This window comes from Strongylocentrotus purpuratus, unplaced genomic scaffold (genome assembly GCF_000002235.5).
Source record: "Strongylocentrotus purpuratus isolate Spur 01 unplaced genomic scaffold, Spur_5.0 spur5_scaffold_21, whole genome shotgun sequence".
NCBI lineage: Eukaryota > Metazoa > Echinodermata > Echinoidea > Camarodonta > Strongylocentrotidae > Strongylocentrotus > Strongylocentrotus purpuratus.
Genome location: NW_022145607.1, coordinates 3,389,611 through 3,415,140, shown reverse-complemented (window position 1 = coordinate 3,415,140; position 25,530 = coordinate 3,389,611). Strand labels below are relative to the sequence as shown.

General features: G+C 37.2%; 2 protein-coding genes across 2 annotated transcripts; both read left to right on the top strand.

Annotated features, from left to right (window-relative positions):
* Window positions 1-281: 281 nt before the first annotated feature.
* LOC115928028 (serine/arginine repetitive matrix protein 1-like) lies at window positions 282-15,084 on the top strand. Its single transcript, XM_030994556.1, has 7 exons — window positions 282-383; window positions 5,036-5,125; window positions 5,873-5,995; window positions 9,960-10,130; window positions 10,903-11,081; window positions 13,849-14,126; window positions 14,852-15,084. The coding sequence occupies exons 1-6, from the start codon at window positions 360-362 to the stop codon at window positions 14,105-14,107; spliced, it is 846 nt and encodes a 281-aa protein (XP_030850416.1). The 5' UTR covers window positions 282-359; the 3' UTR covers window positions 14,108-14,126; window positions 14,852-15,084.
* LOC588572 (serine/arginine repetitive matrix protein 1) lies at window positions 14,755-25,081 on the top strand. Its single transcript, XM_030995091.1, is given in 10 exon segments — window positions 14,755-14,770; window positions 15,761-15,833; window positions 16,111-16,203; window positions 16,535-16,717; window positions 17,297-17,420; window positions 18,874-19,082; window positions 20,147-20,735; window positions 20,738-21,246; window positions 22,491-22,617; window positions 23,081-25,081. Coding segments are annotated over 8 exon segments (1,599 nt in total). The 3' UTR covers window positions 21,050-21,246; window positions 22,491-22,617; window positions 23,081-25,081.
* Window positions 25,082-25,530: the final 449 nt, after the last annotated feature.

Below are 25,530 nucleotides of genomic sequence, written 5' to 3'. Positions count from 1 at the left end.
GAAGAAATAATTATATATATATATATATATATATATATATATATTTATATTTATTTATTTATTTTTTCCGTTTTATTTAAACAGGGTATATATGCGATAGTTTCTTAGACTAGTGAAAAAGGCCTAAACATTATGGAGGTACTATGCAGAATATCAAACATAAATTAGGTTACCGTTTAGCACTTTTTATCTTATCTTCAAAGATACAACAATATATATAAGAGATAACACAGGGGTCAGAATACCGCCCCTCGATTCGATCATGAAAACGCGAGGAAATCGACGCCATCTACGTCAACAAATCGTAACAGCTTGTAATCTGAAAATCGTCAGAAAGCCTGCAAATCAGATTTGGCACCATGACAGACGCAGGATTTTTCCGTGTAAGTTTTCCTATTTTAAGAACTGATTTTCAATTCTATAGTTTATTTATGTATTTTCTACGGTTTAGCATAAATGTGGAAGATGATTTTGCAGTATTTCTGCCTGAAATTTTCGCAATTTTGTTTGAAACATTGTGAGATCCGGGTGACTAGTGCAGTGTGTGCCTGAGTGCCATTGACTTTGTGTGTGCGTGCTTCACTGCATTGCACTGTCTGTACCCGACTCGAGCCGAGACGCATAGGCCTAGACGAGATCCGCCCTCGACTGGGATCTGGGAGAGGGAGCTCAATGGGACGGAGCTGAGTTGGTTTAGCAGTAGGGGTGCTGGCCCGAGAATAAGGAGCGATTTTCATAAATGCGGACAGACACGTCCTCAAAAATAAGGATTGTCCAAATTTTCTCTGATTAGGGTGTCTGAACGATTTTTCAATTTTCAATTTGGGATCGTTTTTCACCATTTTTGTTTGATAGGTCTATTTGAATAAAAAATGTTCAGGCCTTAAATTTCGTCATTTTTAGGGCAAGGCCAGTTTGGCCTTAAAGTACCTCATATTTTTAAGGGCACCAAGGCCACTACAAAGGGCACCAAGGCCAAAATATTTTTACAAAAAGGGCATCGAGGCCAAAAAAAAATTGATTCTAGACTATTTTTGTTAGATGTCATGTGTATTTTATTATGAAACTTGTGCGGGATCAATTTCCCATGACTTTTAGCACCAGCTTCTTCACATAATGTATAGAGGTCTACGGTACATACAAACAACGGCGGCAGCCCCCGCAAGCCTTAGATTAAGCAGCCAGGAGCAAGGGGCAATTTTTTTTCTAAAGTTGCCCCTTGCCCACGCGAATTTACCAGAGCAAGGGGCAATTTTCCAAAAACAGATAGACTAGGCCCCTAATCTAATTATAAGTTCAAAGATACAATGTTAATTTCATAATGTGAATAGAACGATCAATTTAATAATTTTTTAAGCTCAACAATATCAACAGGAAAGATTGATTAAGAATATCAAACTTGCATATTTTAAAGTAACTAAAAATATTTACGAGCAAATGAATAAATAAATTGTAAATTTCACAAACATCGAAAGCCAGAAGGACTTGGCAAGTTTACCGAGTATCCCGAATCAAAATCGCACCTCACACACAAACCTTCCGCCACACTCTCGGTAGCTGGTAGTAGGAGCAAATTTGAAGAAATTATCTTTTTGATTGTTGTGTTAACCAACCCAGGGAAAAAAATAAGTTTTTCATTTCGGGGGCTCCATTTCAAATTTTTGGAAATTTTCTCAGGCTACTTTTCCAACTTTCGGGGGCTTTTTTTTTCCATTTCGGGGGCTCTTTTTTCTGGGGCTACTTTTTCATTAATTCATAAAAGGATAGACCTAGGGGGTCTACAGTTTGTCTGGATTTGTTTTGTAGGCTAAGGTTTCGGGCTTGCTGCTTCATAAAATTTGCCTAGTAAAAAAGAAACCCTTTTTCTAGTTCAATAACTAAGTTTTCATGCATTGATTTGATGCAAGAACTGTGACATAATAGATCCTAGATTGTGATTATTTCTGGCCATGAATTTCGATAATCATTTTTCAAAGTAAAATTTTCACAAGAAAATCAGACAGTCATTTAAAAACTTAGACATTAGTAATACTTTTACTAATTCTAAGCTCAGGTTTCGTACATCTATTCATGAAACTATATTGAAATCGCGGCAATGATGATGCAAACCAACAGATAGCAATTTCAAAGTGTCAAAACTCTTTGATTCGAGCTCAGCTACGTCAGCTCAACTCACACACTGCACAGCGCACAGCGTAACTCCAGGAAGCTCCAACACTGGCCCCACAGGCGTGCGCCTGCTGTGCCGGTGTTGGTGCCTCCTGGAGTTAACTGCAGCGCAGCGTCAGTCATGGTGATTTTGTCTGATTTTCTTTACTTTGAAGAAATGATTATCAAAATTACGTAAACATGGCGATGTTGGAAAATAATCACAAAATAGGCTTTAATGTCATACCTCTATCATGGAAACTTTATAAAATTGCGGCAATCATGATGGAAATTGATTTCAGTTTCGCGATTAGTGGTCTAGGTTCAGCTAATATGATCCACCAAAACAAAATCGACCGCGAAAAACTCGACCCCTACTCGATCTCGCAACTGCGAAAATGTACGTGTTTTGGCATACTTGCGTGCGACATGGTAAGCCAGGTAAGGTATGGAATATGGTTTGATTTTTTTTTTACGACCGATTTTTGTGTATACAATCTTACACGGAGATTGGGCAGCAAACTGTTCGTGATTTCTTCTAATAATTTATGGGCGCATTTTCACGGAAAACACTTGCGCCTTGCCGTCTAGTTTTAGATAATTATGGGCGCAATTGGTGGTTTTATGAGCGCAAATTTCGAAAAAGGGGCACGTCCAGTTGGAAAAAAAGGCACGTCGGCCAGTTTGAAAAAAAGGGCACGGCCTTTTTGGCCGTGAATTTTTTTTTTTTTGGGAGGGCACCACGGCCAGTCATAGGGGCATCGACAGCCTGGCCGTCGATTAATTTAAGGCCTGAATGTTATCAGAATAATACATTTCAAATTTCAAGTCTCACCGATGTTTCTATCAAAAGTTACCGCCCCTCCAAAACGCTGGTATATTCATATCATTTTGGTCAAAATCGACGAAAAAGACGTCCACGCAGAGTGATGTTGCTTTGCTAAATTCAGACAAACAGCTGTATCGCGCGATATGCAAGCGTATGCATATAGTACGCATGTTGCTAAGCCAATGCGCGACTTGCAGCTTGAGCCACGCTGTCTCCGCGATATGTGCCATTGACTAGTATGGGTGGCCATTCGCGGCACAGAACCCGGAAGTGAATACACGTTGTAGTCAATGGCAATATTTCACTATAATGTGTAATTTAATTTGGGGTTTCGTTCGTACGCGGAGATGTTACGCGATGTAACCATGGTTTGGACTGAGTTTGGACCAAATAGCGAGAAGGGTATTTTTAAACTGTTATCAGTTGTGATCCCTGTGGGCTAGCGAAAATATAAGCACATAGAATTGTTCCTTAGGACTGGGACTACTTATCGATCGGGGCGTCATATCTCAAAAGTGACAAACCTCAGAGTTGGCCAGGACACAATGTTTAAATTGCTGTTTTGACCAAGATATTTTTAGAATTTCGGGGCTACGCCCCTTTGGAAATATTGGAATTCACCTGCTCTTTCATATGACACCTCATTTATTGATTATCACCTTCAGGATCACGTAGACTGCATAGGGATGCGTGTAATCTCTATGGGAAGAATTTTAGCACACAACATCGGGTGCGCGATCAGACACCCTACTCTGATTCTGATTTCCGATCCGTGCGTTGGCAGTAGGGACGCTGGTCCGAGAATAAGGATCGTCTTCATAAACAAGGATCGTCTTCATAAACACGGACCGATGCTTCCTCAAAAATAAGGACCGTCTGCATTTTCGCAGAAGTTTCATAATTTTTTATTGGTGCGTTGGCGATGCAAAAACCGTATTCTGCAATGATTTTCTTGATGCATTTTACATTGACTTTGTACAGAGACCTTCACATTATGAGCAATAAATCCTTAGGAAGATGGACAACCCATAAAAGTAGACGGTGAACTAGGGTTATTTTCCCCGGGGGAATCCGTTTTTGGCATCGCCAGCAGGCCGTTCTGTAACATAAAACCCCCAGAGCGCCGATGAAAAAAAAACGTCCTCGAAAATGCAGACAACCCTTATTTTTCAGGACACATTTTGTCTGCGTTTATAAGGATATCCTTGTTTATGAGGACGATGCTCATTCTAGGACCAGCTCCCCTACTGGTTGGCGATGCGAAAAAACGGTTTCGGCCGCAACAATTTTCTTGATGCATTTTACATTGAATATGTTATGGACAATATACAGAGACTTTCATGTTATGAGCGATAAATCCTCGGGAAGACGGACAACCCATAACATTAACAGTAGACAGTGAACTGGGGGTATTTTATTATGTGGAATCTGTTTTTCGCACCGCCAGCGCATGGATCGGGAACCGAAACCCGCAGAGACGATCCTTATTTATAAGGACGCATTTTGTCCGCGATACAGGAATATTTTCGTTTATGCGGACGATCCTCCTTCTCGCATCAGCACCCCTACTGTTTATGATTTACATGACATAAATGCTGACCTCTTAAAAATGGTGAAAATTTGATCCAAAAGGGAAAATTGAAAAATCGTTCAGACACCCTAATGGCGTGCACGCAAGATTTTAAAATGATTTTCTTGCAGTACATCTATGCTAGATGATCAACCTTTTCTGATCATCAACCTTTTCTGATCAATTTCACAATGTTTCTTTCACAATGCAATCGCATGAACATAACTGGTCTTTAGCTTTAGGGCTTGGTGATATCAATATCTTATGTACATTATCACCAAGCCCTTAGGCTAGGTGTGGGTCATTACAATTTTAAGCCTACACTCTACAGACATGCATCAGATAAGATTTTTTAATTCTACAACATTTTCAACAAAATAAATTCCATAGGTCATGTAGAAGGTAATATTGACTTTGGGTTTTGTTATTTCTTTCTACTCATAGTTGATAGTTACTCTTTTTTTTCCTGTGATTTATATTTCTTTTAGGGCACCAGTGCCGACCAGGACAATCGCTTCACAAATAAGAAGAAGAAGCTGTTAAGATCGCTCAAATTCAATCCTATTCTGGAGAAAAAGGTTTGTATTTCAACTGAGTTGATTGGAAACGGGCAAAAAAAGACATGAAAATAAAATGAGAACAAGCCTAAGTAAGGCTGGAGGGGCTGGAGGTTTAAGGTACCTGAATTGTCTTTGTATGTAAATGTCAAGAGCAGATCAAGTTTTTGATTCAATTTGGTTTAATCATATGGAAGGTATAAAGGTCTTTATCTTCAATCGGCAATCGTAGAGATAAAACATTGTTTCTCTTCTGGAGTTTTTGAAGTTCCTAGATAGTAACTAATGACAATGTTGTATTGATCAGGCAGATGTGGTCATGTCTTTGCAAGAAGATAAAAAAAATTGTTCTTTGACTGTCTTATCTCTTTTATTTTAATTTTCATTCACAGAGTCTCTATCAAAATGTTGATGGTTCAAATCTCAGACCAGACATTTTATCTACATCTATAGTTGTCTCCATCGACCTAAGTGTTGACAGGATTTATCCTTCAAATTTAATGTTTGTTGATAAAGGCTTCAGGAGCTTATACATTTTTACATGAAGAGTCACTATATTAAACTAAAGTATGCTCTAAAAGAAAATATTTTTATCATGTCTGTACTGCAGTCAAACCTGTCTATAGCGATCGACCAAGGAAAACACAAAAAGTGGTCTTTGAAGACAGGTTCCTTTAATACATGTTTCAATCAGAAATCCTGTTTCTTTCTCTTGTATGTATTGAAATGTCCTCAATTTTATATCAAATTCTTTTTCTCTTTACCCAGGTGAGCATGAGCAAAGTGAACCTGGACACACTGAAACCATGGATTACAACTAAAGTCACTGAGATGCTTGGAGTCGAAGATGACGTTCTCATTGAGTTTATCTTCAACCAATTGGAAGAAGAAGTAAGTGCTTGCAATTGCCTTTTGTAGATCTTATTAAGTGATGGTCTGTGGAGAATAATTTTTACTATTATCATATTATCCGTGCATTAGTTATGGTAAGAACTCATTAAGTTTTTGTATTGCTATAGGTCAACTTATTCAGGTATTTAGTCATTGCCTTATACAATTTTCGATTGGAAAGTGTTTTTGTTTTCATTCTGCAATAACCATGAGGAGGTTGCCACTGATAAGAGGATTCAGTCATGTACAACTACAAGGCCCAAGACGGCATACAGGTAAGTAGGAAGAACAGGGAAATTGATGCCTCTTGCATATTTAAAGCAAAGTGTAGTAGAGTCATATTCAGTTATAAAGAAATAATTGAAGGCACTGTATCCTAAATGATACAGCAGAAAAGCACACAAGCTGACTCTCTGCAGTTATAGCCATTTTTGGTTTCGGCAGTATTCATGGGGGGGGGGGGGATGAACAAAAATGTTGCCTTATATCAATAACACACTTGATTATTATTTAGGTTTATTACAAATACATATCTAGTGTACTGGAAGATAGAGAATAATGTCTCATTTCCTGTGGGAAAGATGCATTTATTATTTTTAATCCAGGAAGGAAATTTGTACTAAGAGATGGTAAGTAAACCCACGGTCTCGTCCGACCAACTTGGGCGTAGCGCACACGTAGGGCAGTAACTATTCACACTTGGTAATTTTTCTCTACATGGGCAAATTCTACGCACCAGCCATGCAGTAGCCGCAACAAATCTTCTTAGACAAAAAATTGTGCATGTCCAATTTTTCTCCACGTAGGAAATTGAAGGCGAAGCAGGGGTCAGCTAGCTTGAAATTACTTGCGTAGGGGCATAAACAACCCCAACATCCCGACGTGGACCCCTCACTACGCCTACGCATGTCGGATGAGACCATGTTCAGGGGGGGGGGGCTGGACATTCTTGAGATGGTTATGATTTTTGCAGGGTCTTCAGAGAGAAAACAAGTCCATACAGAGTCCCTACCAGCAAGCTGAACCTAAGTAATAGGCAACCTGGTAAGTGTAAAAATGCACATGCATCACGCTATAAAGCTGCCTAGAAAAGGGCCCTTGTGACTGATTCGGCTTACAAATCAATTTACTTTGCATTAACCCTTTTAATTGAAATTTAGTTGTCTTTGGGTCGATATCGTCTAGAGATTTTGTGAAGTTAAAACGTTTTATGTTGCAATTAATGCAGTCAGACTGTCACATGAGCCCTTTCCTTAGCGGTCAGTGATGAGATGCCACTGGAGAAGTGACTGCAAAAGGTAATCCAAATCAAATAAATCTTGTACAGATAGCAAAGAGTTTGTCTGTCATGATGATGTGTTACTTGTAGCACAAGAGAAGTAAGTATTGCATAGCTTTTCTTTTTTATCATTTCATGAGTTCTTACCATGCTATGGTACTTTGAATTGCTATGAGCAAAACAAAGTGATGGATATGAGAAGAAAATCCTCATGTAATGAAAACAAAATAATCTTTTGAAATATTGCAAAATTTCTCTTTCATGAATAAGTAAAAAGAGCTCATAATTCTTGTTAATTTTGTTTGTGAGATGCTCATTACTGAAAAGAATTTTGATTTATTGTCTTTAGCGTATTCCCACATTGCCATTCCTTCAAAATTTGATCACTTTGTTGCAGGTTTCCTTTCCATTCCCTCAGGATTGAATACAAAAGACAAAATGTGATTATTGAGTGAATAGGAAACTAATATATTTATAAGTGATGTCATCAAAAAGCATGGACTTCAATGCCTCACTGGAAAAAAAGGTTGATCTGTAATATCATATCCAAATTATAAATTCAAATGTGGTTATGATTACAAATTCATATTGGTTTATTATTCAAGCTCTGTGGTTTAAAAAAACAAGATATCTCCTTTACAAAAAGAACACTCAACAGAATTACCAAGACCTTTCAAACATTTTAACATAAGACCATGTTAATGAAAAAAACCATGACCACAAGAAGTAATTATCTGAAAGTAAGAGAAAGATGTATCAAAATTAGCTCCAGGTCAAACAATTAATAAACAATGCCATACAGAGACTTGTTAATCTATCATAGAGGACAAATATATTAAAAAAAGAAAAACACTTGAGATTTATTGATGTAATTGATTTGTAAAAACAAAGCAAATTTTATGATAGGTTTTAATTAGCTAGTTTTAATGTTTGTTCATGATCCTTGTAGCGTAATGTCATGTTTTATCCTGGTAAGCTGATACGCTGACTTTCATCTCTTACGCTCAGATTGTTTGATTAAATATTCGATCACACATCTCCCCCTACCTACGATGCGGCCATGCAAGCGCCCCTATTAATGCGGGCGGGCAGTCAGTGAGAAGGTTTCGTTCGTAGCTCCCTGATCAGCAGAAAGGGTAAAAGAAAGTCAACACGTGCAACAAGGATTTCTCTGTCTTTCACACGGTACAGGCATATTGAGACATGTATTCTCTCTACAGTGGCTTGGTTTGTTTCTGAAAACAATGCAGTGTAGAGTAAGACAGACTATAAAGTACTTTCATCTTTATGTTGGCTGTGATCATGCTGGTCTTTATGTTATTTGTTTTGACTTATAGCCTTTAGTCCTGATTTTAAAATGTATATTTCTTGGCTTTAATGTTCAATAAGAAAAGTAAAACAATACTCAAATTATATTATATAAATTTACATGCTTTTTAGTTCAATTAATTGCAAAAATGGTTGCATATCTTTTAAACATTCTTTAAATTATTTGTCTTTACACATTTTGAAAGATGACTTGGCTACTTTTATATCATGGTCATTTACAATATTAAACATGTTTCTGCTCATGTTTTTTACAATATTTTTTTATTTGTTTTTTGATGGTCAGATTGAGTATTGAGATTGAGTCTAAAGTGGGATATTGGTAAATTAATAAGAATACAATGATTTATTTAGAAATGTATGAATATGAGATTGTGGTCTGAAGCTGTAAAAGGTGAGTTCTTAGTTCATGAATTAAGTGGCATATAAGGATAAAGCCTTTTAGTATCATCTTTATGATTCTTTCAGGGACTTTATCCATGCAAGACTTTAAAACAAGTTGTTTTGATGATGATTGCTGCAAATAATGGTCTTTTTTTTAGTAGTAAAGTTAACAGACTTAGTTTTACTTTTAACGAGATTGCAACTTTATGTGATATGGACAATTTACCCTCTATATAAATCATCACTTGCTTCAATTTGGGTTGCTATTTTGTGTTAGGATTAAATTTTGGGACAATGCGAGGTGTTGGGTGTAGGGATGTAAGTTTTGAATTCAGTTACCTCTGTTAGGAACTCACTGAATTGTCACTGAAGTATGATAGAGTACACTTTAAATGAGGAAATAGGCAACTTTTGATTCTTTTGATGTTCATAATGAAAGACTAGGTAAATTAATGAGTACTATTAAAGCTTAGGAGACTGACAGTTTGTTGACAATTAACGCCTGTGTGTATCAAGTTAGGGATGGAAAAAGGAAAGTTCTGCTTGTTGCTCTCATTTCAAGGGAGATTGAGGGAAAATCTCTGAAAATCAGGTAAGTCAGTGTAACATGCAAGGAGAAAAGTAGATCTGTATGTATTCATAGTGTTTCTGCTCTTGTAGAGAACTTTAACTTTTCTTTTCTTGGTAGATAACATCTTGTGCAGAGACAATACTGTGTGTAGTAAACTTCCCAAGACAAATCCATGCGTAAATGTAAAGGGAATACAGCCATTGCAGAGCTAACATGATACAGGGGGAAATTTAATGTCCAACCCTACAGTATGGGACAAACAGACGATTAGAAGAGATAATGATGAATTATGCATGGATGTGCTTTGGAAGTTTTCTGCTAACACACTATTGTAGCTATGATTTCATAATTAGTGTGTCATGTAGCATGACTAACACGTCTTGTTTCTTCTGTGTTCCTTGCAGCATCCTGATCCTAAGGATATGCAGATTAACCTGACAGGGTTCCTGAATGCTAAGAATGCCCTGGCCTTCATGTCAGAGCTCTGGGAGCTCCTCACCAGCGCCCAGGAGAATATTGCAGGCATCCCAGCTCCGTTCCTTGAGCAGAAGAAAGAGGAGATCAAGAAGAGACAGGTGAGAAGTTGTTCTTAAAGCCCCACTGCACTACTTAAAGCTACTTGCGTCCTCTATATAGCAAACAATGCCTCATCGGTGACCATTGATCCCCCATGATCCTCTTTTTCTTATGTTAATTGAGAGCTGATTTGATGAGATAACCACCTGTTGGTGACCTTGCAGGGAGGTCTAATCCCCCTGGCCAAACTAGTGCAGACAGACTTTAATGAAGGGGGGTTAATAGTTCCTGGTATCAGTTTCATCAAAATGGAAGCTGAAAATTGGAGGAAAGGAGGAGTGAAGAGTATGGTGATGATTTGGAATGCTATGTAAAACTGTGTTACTCCCAATACAACGGGAAATGATGTGTCTGATCCATCTTTAATAGATTGAGAAAATTGATATTCTTAATGTAATCTTTAAGTACACAGAAATCACTAAATACTGCACATATATCAGTTCTTTTTATGGTGAAAATAAACGATACTAAGCTACACTCACATAAATTGAAGATCAAACAATGATATATAGCAGATGGAAAGGAATTTTTATTTGTGTTAAAAATGGCAGCTTTCTTGGAGAATGGTGTATAAAGGAGAGAAGTTAGTGATTATGAACTAGAAGTTTTACTTTTTGGGAGACGGGACATTCAATAGACATTCAATAGACACTTATAAATGAAGACTAAACAAAGCAGTGATGAAAAGCAAACATATGCGATCAAAATGTTTATATACTTGTTAGATTTTTTTTTTTCACCAAGTATATTTACTTTTATTTTCATTTTCAGCAAGAGCAGGAGCGGATCCAGGCAGAGCTGAGTAAGCTGAAGGAAGGAACAGAGATCCAAGGAGATGGAGATCGGATGGAGAAAAGACGAGGAGACAGGGACAGGGACAGGGAACGAGACAGAGAGGAGAGGGAAGATGTCAATGGAAGCGGTGACAAGAAATCCCCAGATGGAACCAAGTAAGTTGGTTTTGTTTTTTATTTCAGATAGGATTTTCATCTAATATTAAACACTTATGGAGTCATTTCTTTGTCGGATGAAATATGAAAGCAACGGGTGCACTCAAGGTAATGAAAGTTAGTCCATGCTACTAGGCCTAATTGGAACATGGAAATGCAGTATAATTATATACCTATCCCGTTATAAAGCAAATATTTGTATAATCATAAAACTTGTATATAATGAATCAAAATCAATTAAACCTCAAACAGATATTTTCAAATTCGTCAATCAAAAGCGACGTAAGAATTAGATTGTTATCACGCCAAATGTAACAACTAATACAAATCTTTTCCGCAAAGTGGCGCAAGTATATGGTCAATAGTTAGTAAGTGTCTTCTTAATCTGCCTCGTGGTACTGAGAACAACAACAAATAGCTACAGGATTTTAATAAAACAAACTTCATATCTATATGCACATTGTTTGTTCAGTTTACCAATATTGCAGAGACAATCTTCATTTAAATTATGAAGTGAACTGACTATCTGCCAGTTGTAATGTGTCGTACTGCCACTGGTAACTGCATCAATAACCCTGGGTGAATATTTAGATATATCGTTCATTAAACTAATTTCCACTCAAATTAAAAAATTGAACTACAATGAATACGAAACACAAAAAGATGATAGAATCAAAACAAAAAAACACAATCACTCAATGTATCTGTCCATCTTTTGACTGCAGAAATGTTGCAGGTTTACAAAAGCCTCAAACAGTGATAAGCCAATTAATAGTTAAGACTAGCATGTGACACAACCATTCACAAATTATATTGCTCATCTTTCCACTGCAAATTGGCAGGATTACGAAAGCCTAAGCAATTGAACCAGTCTTAGACAAGCTTATATAGGGTGGTGATGTAATTTATTAAACTTCCAATTCCTTTATCATGTTTAGCTACATATATTTTATATAATATGACTGGCCTTGAGGGGTATATCAGAAATATGACCAAGCTCAGATCATATTGCCCCGAGTCGAAAGACGAGGGCAATATGGTCTTAGCGCGGTCAATATTTCTGATATCCCCCGAAAGTAAAGCCAGTCAATATTTTTATTGTTATCCAAATCAGACATCTAGAGCAAATACAGACATCCACCATGACAATCTCAAGAACTGAACAAACTTTGTCAAACCAGCACTGTGCATCCAGTGCTTGACACAATTTCGATACACTGCAAACAGTGTGCATTTGGTGTGATTATTACGTCACAATAGAGTGCGCGCAAAGTGCACAGGTCTCGTACGCATAATAGATGCGCAATGAAAATGACAAAATACGGCGCAGTCAATACAAGATGAGACCGTGTAAAATACCAAGGTATATTTTCACTCGTCTCTACACGCAAAGTCAATACGCGCAGGGAGACCAAGGAAAATACAAAGAATATACCCCTCCGTTCCCACTGCTAGTGAAAACTAGGGCAATACGGTTTTGTAAATGACCAGCTCAGATGTCTGATACGGGTAATAATATATTATATTATACGTGTCACCACAGTCGTACTTGTCTGGTCGGTTGGGGTCATTTTGGTCAAGGTCAGTCAACAGGCACATAATGACAACAGATATACCAATAATCAACATAAAGTAGAAGTTTAGAATCTTAGATAAAACAACTAAGAAGATTTCGACAAGTATACAAACTACGAATTTGTTGCAAATAAATTACGCAGATTGCACATTATTAAAAGTATTAAAAACAATTAACTACATGTAATTACTACAGATTTGTTGCAAATAAATTACGCAGATGCACATTATTAAAAGTATTAAAAACAATTAACTACAACACTATCCTCTCTTACACACTCACTCACAAACTTGGAACACAAAATGTTTCGCTTACCCAACTAGTAATCTGTCTGGTGGGATAAAATTTTGAAAAGCATTTTAGAATTAATTATGAAAGAAAAAAAAAACAGGATAAGTCGAAAGTTCAGGTTCTTAAGTTAGAGTTATTGAGCAAAAATTCTGGGTGTAGATAAGTTACAGTGATCAAGGTGTTGATGTCCTCATCATGGTACTGGGTGCATGTTGTCTGTCTATGCCAGGGGCGTTGTTCTTGTTCGTCGATGTCGTTCCTGGTCCGTTATCTATCCAACGTGGTTTGCTGTTAGCATCCATTACTTTCATAATGCGATGTCGTCGGTCGGTCGAAATTCATGAAGGATGAACTGAGCTATAGGTCGAAGTCTACGTCGCCATGCATGTTGTCGTCGTCTTTAGTGCCATTTTTCAGCAGACAAAATCAAGATATGTAAATGTTCACTTCGGTTGCTGGTTCTCCTTACATCACAATAATGAAGTAGAAATAAATTTCTACAAAACCAGGTTCTCCTCGATCTCAGTAAGTATATTGAAGAAAATGCCGGGTCCTCCACCATGTCCTCATTGTATATCTCTATCATTGATAAATACATACATGTTTATAAAAAAGAAACAATCAAAGTTGCATAAAGTCACACTACAAATTATATTTGATTGGGGAATGCAATAAAAGTTGCATCATAAAAGTTTTCAAACCTCGAAGTATTTTATGCCTCCAACTCTGAAAGTAGGGCCAGAGGCATTATTGTTCCTGATCTTCCTGTTGCTTTTTGGAAGCTATTTGGAGGCCTGCTTGGAGAATCAGTACTTATGTGGACAAAAATTACTTTGAGCCCATGCATATTTTACTTCATGAGAATTACTGTATGGCATATCCTGTTTGTTTTTATCACAGGCCAGCACCTAGACCAGCTAAATGGGATTGGGAGCCCCGCCCTGAAGGAAAGAACGAATCCTCGAAGGATGGAAAAGAAGAGGGGGATTCCCCTAATGCCTCTGGCCCCTCTACGTCTGCTGGCCCTGAAGCTGATGGTGAAAAGGAAGAGAAGAAGTCCAAGTCTAGGTCCAGGTCTAGATCTAGGTCCCACTCAGGCACACCACCTCCTAAGAAAGAAGGAAAAGGAACACCCTCCCCCCACCTGTTGGCATTGTGAAACCTGCTGAAAAGAGGAGGTAAGCTGAAATCTTCTTTTTAGGTTACCACAATTTAGCTTCCCTTTATAGAATATACTCTCATGTCACGATTAGGCTTATCTTGAATGACTCTCCTTCACAGACGTGCCAACCAGTACAGTCGTATTTCGTACAATTTTTAGAAGCAAATACGACAGTACGATTTTCTTTAATAAAATACGATTTTAACAATTATTTTTTTTTTTAATTTTTTTAAAATTTATATAAATTGTTCATTTATTAATTAATTTTAATGGCAAAATGCCCATTCTGTCCTGTAAAGTATTCTTTAAGCATCTCACATAGGCAATTTGGGGATTGTTTCCAACCAACAATCCATTTTAAAAAAAAAATCTTCCTGTATGTAGAAACTGCAAGAGGCATTGATCCGCTTAACAGTCCGTGTTTTTTTTAAGAATACAACTTTTGTCAGTAAAATACAGTTTTTGATCTCCAGAGGTTGGCAGGTCTGCCTTCACCTTCCCTTACCAAATCTATGATTGACTGTTTGTGATATATGCTTTGTTGTGACTATATCCCAGAGTTTTGCTCATATACAGAAAATTTGATCAATTGATATTTTTCTATTGAATGTCAGAAATGTCATAGTGTGTTGATGCAAACCTTAATGGCTGCATTATATGGTATGAAAGTGCATGGATTGTAATAGAGCCTATAAAATGTATGTACACGCTTTCTAAACAAAGTTTCATCTTTCTTATCAGGTCTAGGGATGATTTGTGTGGAAAAGATAGCAGTGATGATGAAAGGAGGAGGAAGAGAAGAACATCTTCACCAGACAGAAACAGGAGGAAGATAAGTACAGACGCAGGCGAAGATCTAGAAGTAGATCTAGGTCACGACACAGGTCATCACCCGGCGACGTGACAAGAGATCAAGGACTAGATCTCGGTCCAGGGATAGGCGGTCGAGATTTCAGGAGGAGGTCTGGATCAAGGTGAGGACTTGTTGTACTCCATTACAAGACCAGTGGGGTGTTTCACAAAGATCCTTAGTTGAACTTATCTCTTAGTTGGACTTAAATATTATGGAGAGCCATTGTAGCCTTATAATGAAATACATTCAAAAACAAAATTCAAGTATTTTAGACTTTTCATTAATTCACATCACGAACATGAACTCTCCTAAGATAATAGAAAATATGATTGATTTGAATCAACATTTTATGCCTCTTAAAATATATTTTACAAAATATTTTCAATGATGTTAACGGCTTTCCATAATTGTTAAGTCCAACTTAGAGATAAGTTCAACTTATGATCTTTGTGAAACACCCCCATGACTTCATTGGTAAAAAGTGAAAATCAGTGTTAAGTGTTGTCATATACAATTGAAGGTGAAGACTTCTGCTGTAGACTGTCAGTAAGTGGATTCTGAATTAATCATGATCTTATGATGTGTGGTTACAATGGTACATGTAAAAGATTTGTTCAATAAAATGTTAGGATGGACTTTTGAAGCTATATATATTTGTTAAAGCTGTTAAATACAAGATGTCAGAGATATACCAAGGGTTATCATTTGTACCCTCTCCAGTTTTTAAGACATAGAATGCACTTAAAGATAGCAATTCTGCAGGATTCAAACAGTTTCTGTATTAATTTCAATTTTAGAACAAGACATCGTTCTCCACGACGAAGATCACCAAGCCCCCGTAGAAGAACACCACCTCCTCGTCGAAGGTAAGTCAGAATTCTGTCACAATTTGTTTTGTAAATAAATATAGGGTGCCCATGGGCAACACAATAAGGTAATGATGGCCATTTGGGTAAAGATGACAATTCAGCATTTTTAGGTTTTTTGTAGAAATGTTAATCCTCTTCGCCAACCATAACGTTAAATGATTGGAAGTGTAACAAATTGCTAACGAAGAAAGAAACTATATACACTGTCGCTCCCCTTTGTGCATGATCACACCACTTCTTGTCATCCTTCTAATGTTAAATAATGTGTTTGTTAACAGATCACCCCGGAGATCACCTGACCGTCGTCGTAGTAGACCATCACCCCCTCGCAGGCCACGAAGGTCACCTATCAGGAGCAGGTCACCTAAGAGGTAATTAGTGTTCTGACCGTGTACACGCACGAACCACCACTACACGGATAAACAAAGAAAACAAATCACCTGTTTTTCAGCTTTATAAATTGCTGAAGTCAATATTTCACAAAAAAATATCTGCATCAGTCTTGAAAATAAAGTTTAAATTCCAATGCTACTTCGTTAATAATCATTTCCATAGACAAAGTGTTTATAGGTTCTTCAAGGTTATTCGAATTTGGTTCCAGCATCAACCTCATAATGTTGCTTTATGGACCCTCCATCATCAGAGAATCATTGAAGTAAACTTCCAAGGTCATTCAAGTTCTCTCTCTTCATTCCTCTTCAGGGACAGGGAAGTGAAGCGTCGTTCGCCATCCTCCTCCCCGTCTGGGAGTTCATCTGGAAGCTCTCGTTCTCGCTCTCGATCTCCACCCAAGAAATCCAAGCTGGGATCTAAGAGGAAGCCTTCTCCCTCTCCAGCCAAGAAAGACACCAAGAGATGCCGATCATCATCAAGTAATTCATCTAGGTGAGTACTTGATGCCATCTCAAAATGTACATTATTGAACAGAAATCATGGTAAAGTATTGCATGGCTTAGCACTAAGTAAAGTAGATAATTTCAAAGATGATTTTGTGGGGTCCTGCTAAATCTCATCATTTTATTATCTCTTTCAATTCATATGAACTAGAATGCCCAGAAATTGGAAATTAGATTTAGCAACTGCAAGTAGTTTTGGCTATACTATCATTTAAAAAAAAAAATTATAAAAAATGCTTCCTGTACCATCATTTCATTTAGTTCCATATAGGGATCAATGAATAACATCAGTAGAAATTGTTCCCATTCGATCAATTAAAGCACATGAATTGTGCTCTGTTCCCAATTTTATCCTTTAGATACCGGGGAAAAATAACACTACTTGAAATGTCAGTACAAATTCATAGTGACTGCAGACATATTCTGTTTGTATATCTTTTCTCTTGCCAAATTGTAGATGATATTGATTATATCGTGGTGAAATTGGGACATCAACAATTTTACATAAACTTTTGCATACTTTATGGTCAAAATTACTGTAACTGAATTTTGCATCTCTCTTTTAAAGGTCTCCTTCTCCCAAAAAAGATGAGAAGGCAGGTGATGTTCAGAAGGACAAACGGGATGATTCCATGTCTCCACCTCGCTCCAAGGATGCTACTAAGGATGATTCCAGTGATGATGATAAGAAGGTAAGGACAAATCTCCTGGGACCTGTTTCACAAAGCCTTTCTTCAATTACAATTACAAAAATCAGCGACAAACCTGCTGATAACCAATCAGAAGCAAGGATTTCACTAGCTTATATTTGTCACTGATGACAAGTTTTGTGAAATGAGGCCCTGGCCATTTCATTCGACAGCAAATCAATAGTTCTATTTCTAAATCCAAACAAAATGTGGAAATCTAACTTTCTGTCCATTTTTCCCAAAGCAGATGATGTGATAAATTTCTGTCTTGCAATTTGGTTTACATACATACATACATACATATTGATATTTATATAGCGCCTTTACATAAACATGCTCAAAGTGCTTTACATTAGTAAATAAAACAGAATAATTATTTTGCTCTCAGAGTGCATACACTGTAAATGTGTTTGTGTAAAGCTGTGTAAGGTAATTCAAGAAAGTTGTGCACCCATAAACCAAGCCTGGTTCATCATGGGAGGTTTTTTGTTGTTCTTTTTCATTCAAACCCAATGGGAAGTTTCTCATCTCTCTCTGTTGGCCGTGCTCTTAAAGGGGAAGTCCACCCTGAAATTAAGTTAGTTTTAATAGGAGTAGAAAAATGAGAGAAACAAGTCAGTGAAAGTTTGAGCAAATTCCGATAAAAATAAGGAAGTTAGGTTTGAAGTTGTGATCAATCAAACACAAATTGGCAACTCTATGACGTATCATGCGAGCTCAACTTCCAATTGCTCAGTACTAAAAAAATCTTAAATTTCATTTTCCCTCAAGAAAAATTTCAACCATACATGCACTAAATATAATAATTGCAAATAGTTTCTATACTCCCCCTGCAAGGAACAAATATATATTCCGTCATCAATAACGAAGAAACATGATTTTATGAATATTATGCACAAAGCAAATGAAGAAGAGCTCGTATAATAAGTCACAGAGTTGCCAATTTGTATTTGATTGATCACAACTTCAATAATTCATAACTTTCTTATTTTCATTCAGAATTTGCTCAAACTTTCACTCACCTGATTTTTTATTATTCTGCTCTATCGAAACAAACTTATTTTGGGGTGGACTTTCCTTTAATCATTCTGAATGGTATGATGTCCCATCATGTACGATGCATGTATAATTGATAAACATTTGAAGTTGTGATGTATTGCACATATCAACCCTGTAAGGCAAACTTTACTCCCCAAATCCCTAATTTATATTCGGATATGTAAAAATTTGCATTGTGCTTCAATAAATGTTATTTCTACCAAGATTTACTTTATTTTACAAGTATTTCCATTGTCTAAACAACCCCCTACTGTGTGATGACAAGACAGTTTCTCTTGAAGAGAAATAGCAGTACTTGAACTAAAGATTGGCCTTAAAACGTCTTTTGAATGTGAAAGGAACTAAATTGATTGTTCATTATAAATGATGTGTTTATAATCATTACGTTTATTTGCAGGGCAAACACTCAAGCAGTGATGAGGAAGACGAGACCAAACCCTCTCCTGCAAAACCAAGCCGTTTCCCTAAACGTCAGTACCGACGGCGGTCCCCATCTAATTCCTCCGACTCTGGATCAGACGATGACAAAGACAAGAAAAAAAGGAAGAATTCTAGATCACGATCTCGATCTCTGGATGACAGAAGGAGAAGACGTTCACCAATTAGGTAACTAGAATAACAATAGTCACATTGTATAGCGCTTTTACTAACTTTCTTAAGCATTTTACTTTGTAATTATTATTACCCCGGTCATGGGATCGATTGCTAATCCGCAAATGAAAGCGCACATGCTCCACCTCCCTGGAGAGTATTCCTGTTAGGCACCATTTTCCAAGTGCACACATGCTAATCCCAACCACATTAACATTCACATTCTACTGGGTACCCATTTAACACCTGGGTGGAGAGAGGCAAATGTAGATGGATATCTTGATATTAGTGCTGTGGTTGGACTCGAACTGCGCACCATGTGACCCAGAGTCAGGTGACATATCCACTTAAACATGACCCCTCTATTTAGAGTTGGTCAATCATGAGAGATTGTGGAGGTATAGTCATCTCCCATGTAGGGTTAAACAAATAATACACAGCATGAGGGCATTAGTAAGAATTACCCACACAAGGTACCTTTTGAACAGACTGGTTAGAAGGTACAGAGTGGTGTGGGTAATTTTTAATGCCTGAACAAATACTGTGTATTATTTGTTTTATAAGATTATGTTTTTTGTTATATAAAATGATGTTTTATAACACGATTGTACTAATGACCGGTCATTGGATTGGGTAATGACCGGTCATTACCCAAATTACGCGTTAGGCAAAAATAAGGCCTGTTCATGTGTACGCTTTCAACCAATCATTTGATTAGGATCCACGTCATCATCTTATGTGTCATAATGTACATCATTTGTATATCTCATTGGGAGTTGTCATCCCTCTTTCACTTGGAGTCGACCAACAAATACATGCCAAAGCAAAGTTGTTCAGAAATGTATATGAATTATCATGAAAAAACATGATGAGATGAAAGTTTTTACAAATTAGAACTTATAGAAGCATACTCTTCAGTCTCTTATGTTTTTGATATTCCACACCCTTACAATCTGCTTAGAATCAAATTAATTTATTATAGTGTCTTTCTTCTTCTTGGGATTTTTGTGAATCGCTGAAGAGCAGAAATTGTATGATTACATAGAGTTAATGTTCATGTTGTATTCTTGATTTTTCAGACGTAGGAGATCACCTTCTCCCCGCCGTCGCACTCCTCCCAGGAGATACAGCCCTCCTCGTCGTCGCAGATCACCTCCCAGACGTTCTCCTCGTAGATCACCACCAAGGAGACGCAGGAGTCCCACACCTGACAGACGGAGGCGTAGTCCTGAGAGACGTAGTAGACGGAGCCCAACACCGGACAGAAGGAGACGTCGTTCCCCAACACCTGAGAGGAGAAGACGTCGCAGCCCTACCCCTGAAAAACGCAGACGCAGTCCAACTCCGGAGAGGCGAAGGAAAAGTCCTTCTCCTCCTGAAAGACGTAGACAAAGTCCTGAGAAGAGGAGGCGTAGCCCAACACCAGAGAAGCGAAGGAGGAGTCCGAGTCCCCGCAAGAGGTCTGCAGATGGTCGACGGTCAAGTCGAAGTCCTGACAGACGTAAGCGAGCATCATCACCTGAAGTCAGGAAAAGAATCTCGTCTACCGATAAACCACCTCGAAGTCGATCACCAAGACGTCATCGGAGCCGGACACCTGTGGACTCTAAGTCAAGGAGGCAAAGCCCCCCTCAAGAGGGAAACGTGAGACATCACCTCCGGACGATGAGAGACGTAAAGCGCGTAAGAAGGCTGCCTCAGATGACAGCTCTGCAGAGAGCAGTGCAGATGAGAAAGAACTAGTCAAGAAAGACCGCAGTAGCACTCGCCAAAGTCTTGACCGTTCCAGAGTCAAAGAGAGGAAGCAAGACAGCGATGAAGATAGCCAGAGTCCAAGTCCACCTCGGAAGAAAGACAAACGTAGGAGAGATTGTCAAGAGAAGACTCCTCCGATGATGCTTCTCCAGAGAAGAAGCAGAGACCGAATCGAGGGCGACAAGATGATGATGATGATGATGACTCCGCATCACCTTCACCCATGAAGGAAGCATCTCCAGAACCTATGTCTCCTAAACGCAAGGACAGAGGAGGTGGAGACAAGAAGAAAAAGAAGAAGAGAGAACAAGATGACAGTGATGATGAGAGCGAAGAGGATAGGAAGATGGATGCTGATGAGGAGAAAGAAAGTCCTAAGGTGAAGAAGAGCAAGAAAAGGGAATCGGTTGAGGCATCATCTGAGGTAAGTTATAATTTTGCTATTTCTAGTTGAAGTGCATTCTCATGTATTGGTTAAAGGTAATGCAAACTTTTGGGAAATTTTGAAAATTGAATGGACAGTAATTCTTTAAAATGTTGATTTATATGAATGCCCCTGTCGATGTATTATAAGGACTAGAAAATTTAGCCCCTAAAACACTTATCCTTTCAAGAAATTTGAATAATACAAATTTACTGGTGCTCCCGGTAAATTTTAAATATTTCAAATAGCTCCTAAGGCCATTCCATGGTAGCTGCGACCATGACAATTTCAGGATATGCAGCTCCGAAATATAATTTCCAAACAGGATCCGAATAGCAAATCAGTCGATTGTCGTCAAGAAACATAGTTTTAAAGCTAAAGTAATATCAGTGTTGAGAGAGAGCTATACAACTGAAAGAGTTTAATATTGACAATTTCATCACTTTAGACTCGATTCCAACTGCAACAACAATCATTGAATATTGTAAAATCGCATATGCTTCCAATATGTACATTTGAACCAAATTCATGACCCCTTACCAAAACTTTGTATTGCCTTTACGGGCTAAATTTTCTAGTGCTTATAATACATACATAGGGGCATCCAAATATATCAAAATTGGAAAGAATTACTATTTATCCAATTTTCAAAATTTCCCCAAACTTTGTATTTCCTTAAATGCAGATTTCTTTGTTTTGTTGAATCCTATCTTTCTCTCACAGTTTTTTGCGTAAAACTGTCTGTTGAGAGGAGGAGTAGTACAAGTCAGAGTGAAATACAAAAATGATTTTAAAAGCTTAAATCAGACACTATAGAGTGGTGAAGTGTGATGTCATCAAAAATCTATTTTGAGAATTTCTCAATTTTTGTCTCGCCTGCCTAGCAAAAGCGGCTCTAACCATGAGAGCAGACCATATAACATTATTTATTTATGCTCTTTCGGAAAATTGAGAAATCTAAAAATAGATTTTTATGACATCACAGCTTCGGTACTCTATTGGGAAAGTGAAAATGCAAGAAAGATGACGAGTTCTGATTTGTTGCTGCAGTTTACAGGAAGCCATCTGAATGCATAGTGTTGATATAAAGGACATCCAAGTTTTATGGATTGAATGATAATAGCAAGAATTAAGCTTTGTAGCTTCAGTCTTGTAGAAATGTGTGATAATTTGGTTATTTGTCAAGAGAATAGTGTATTGATATTCTCGTCTTTCATCCCCCTTTTTTGCTCTTCGTCTTTTAGGAATCAGACAATGAGGCAGAGGAACGTAGCGCTAAGAAGAAAGAGAAGAAGGAGAAGAAGAAACACAAAAAACAAGAAGCACAAGAAGCATAAGAAACACAAAAAGCAGAAGAAAGAAGAAAATCAGGTATGTCCAAGTGTAGATTGTTTGTTCAGTTAGTGCAAGCTTGTACCACTACCGTGGAACAAAGTTTCTGTCCATCTCAAGAAAGGAAAGAGAAGATAGAGTTATAGCTATAAATCTTTATGTAATTCAGAGGATCCTAATACTACGAAACAACAAACATGAATGATAACCATTATAGGTGACCTAATATTAGCTTCGGTCTTTAGTTTCTGTTTGAAAATAAATAAATAAAAATATTGTGACAATTTATAGAAACCTAAAGGTTTGGGGGGGGGGGGCAGGAAGGGAATAGGTCTTGCTTTACTTTTAAGAGTTTTTCATGCCCTTCTGGATTTTTCTATAATATTTATTTGTACTTCAATACAAAATTACTAGCATAATCATATTTGTGTTATCATGATAGTGAAAACAAGATGTGATTCATTAGAGAAATTAACTAATAATTTTGATCATCTTGTTTCAGGATTCCGAAAGCGACCAAGAGGAGAAAGAACGTCTTCTTAGAGAGCGAGCTTTGATGTCCATGAGCAAGAGGCAATCTGTCGATTAGGGAGACCTTAAGAATTGTTTTGTTGAATCTTTTTGTACATATTAGTCAAGTTTCCTCAAACGATTGATTTTTCTTTTTAATAGCATAGGTTAAAATCTGTTGTACTAGACAAAATTGACAGAAAACTCAAATTCTTTTGTTGTAAAAAAAAAAGGGGGAGTTAAGATTGAAGCTGAATGGAGGAGGGGGCCTGGTATGAAAAATTATATTATGCTTATCAGTGAGAATGGCACTTCTTATTCTATACTTTTTAACGTCATCAATGTTTCTTTTGTATCACCCTTGACGACGACGTAAGAAATGTTTGTCAATTATCTGTAGTCACAAGGCAAATAAATGCTTTTGTTTATGGTGTAGTTTATCTGATCGTACAAGGTCTAAAAAATTGCATCCTAGTTGCAAAATCATTGGAATCATGTATATTTTACTCATTTGGAATGTTGGAAGAATTGACCTACATATATCAAGGATTGGGGGGATGAGGATAATGTAGCATTTGTGGGCTTCTCAGGAAAGGTCGTACTTCAGTAGACTTTTAGATGGCTCATATCTTTCAAATTTGTACTATTTCTTATTCCTGTGCTTAATACTTCCATAGTACCAGTAATTGAAATTATAAAAAGAATTTGATTCCAAAAGGAATTAATTTAATCATCAATTACAGTCAGTAAAAGAAAGGGATCCTAATTCCTTTTGGAATCATTCCTGATACAACAAATTGTTCATGAATTGTTTAAAGATCTATGGTACAGGAAAAATGGGTACACAATTTTTGAATCGTACTCAAGCTTTTTTCCTCACTCTTTGCAGAAATGATCTTTTTCTAAGAGGCCTACGTGTGTAGATATACTAGTTCATGTACCGCGTTGTTTTCTGCAGTTACTTATACCAAGGTACTTTTTCAAGGTAGAATGGTGAAATTTTAAGAACCATTTACTCTGAAATTGGTTCTCCATTTATTCAGTGTATTTTGTGAAAGGAAAGGTTCATTTGGCAGTAGGGATATTGGATGTCAGGAAGGATTTTTTTGGTCAGATTTTATTAAAAAATTGCACCACTTTGCTTCATTGATATTTCTGCTTTCTTATAGAGTTGTTTGCTATTAAAATTTGATTTCCTTTTTAGAAAAACACTAAAGACTTCAAAATTACAAGGCGTATGAATAATTTACTGCATGATAATAGTATTCATAACTGTATAAAGTAGAGGATACAGAGCCGACTGTTCTCATAATTTTGCGCTGATACCTGAATGAAAAGTTGCCATTCAAAGATAATTTCACCACATCAATTCAAATAATTTTCCAGAACTGAAATTTTAAGTTGGGCAGTCAACAGTGTTTGACGTCCCATAGGAATATTCTTTTTCTAACTTGTTTCATAGATTTTTGTAGATTTTCATATTTCATCCGATTTTTGCTTAGGCAACACAATTTCAGAAATATTATTTGAATGTGAATCAGTGACTTTCTACTTAAGATATTGTACACTGTTGGACTTTGCTGCAGGTCTCTTATTGCAGGGAGGAAGAAATTGTTCTTAAATGCTGTGAATGATTTAAAGTATTTTTATTCTGTGTATTCCATTCATTGTTTGCCAAAGAATTGTGTTGCTAAGTACCCCATGTTATAAACATGTTAGTTCTAGGTAATTCTGTGCAGGAAAGTTCTTAGTCATATAATAACTACCTTTGGTGTAAACTGAACTGCAGGGGTATAATTTGTCTATTTGAGGAAAACAATTGTAACTAGCAGTTTCCACATTTGAAGAATTTGATTTTTACTCATGCATCACATGTTATTCTCTCTTTAACTTTGAAAAGTGTATCGATTTAAGATGATTGAGAAACTATAAAAAAAAAAATGTTTTGTTGGAATTGGTTGTCAAATTAAAATAAATGTAAATAATAAAGGAAGTTTCACATCCACCTGGTTTGTTTTTGTATAGTCAAAAAGAAAAAGGGATGCCAACTTAAATTCTGTGCGTGGCCAAGCTTTCCCAGATACATTCATCAATGTTATCAAATAGATGGCAGTCCCGCTCTTAAACCCCCATCTTATCCGGGGGGGGGGGGGGGGGGGGGGGGGGGGGGGGGGGGGGGGGGGGGGGGTAGTAATTTGCGACTACTCAGGAACCGTAGCAGAAATAAAGTTTTCCTTTCATGACTTTTTTCTTTAGAGTCTTACACATATTTGAAAATCGGACGTAGAAATCATGTGACCTTTTGTCTTTGCATGTCGGTCCGAAAATTGTTCATTTTTGTAATTTGTGTACAAAACCTATGGAAATACAATCCTGAAAAAAATTGGGTTATTTGGTCTGTTTAAAGTTTAGGTGTTTTGGGGCAAAATAGTTAATTGTAGT

Excerpts from the sequence above, each read along its gene's own strand:
- LOC115928028 (XM_030994556.1), top strand. The coding sequence starts at position 360 with ATGACAGACGCAGGATTTTTCCGT. Across the intron at positions 5,126-5,872 it reads ATCCTATTCTGGAGAAAAAG|GTGAGCATGAGCAAAGTGAA; the intron begins GTTTGTATTTCA and ends CTCTTTACCCAG. Across the intron at positions 5,996-9,959 it reads TCAACCAATTGGAAGAAGAA|CATCCTGATCCTAAGGATAT; the intron begins GTAAGTGCTTGC and ends TGTTCCTTGCAG.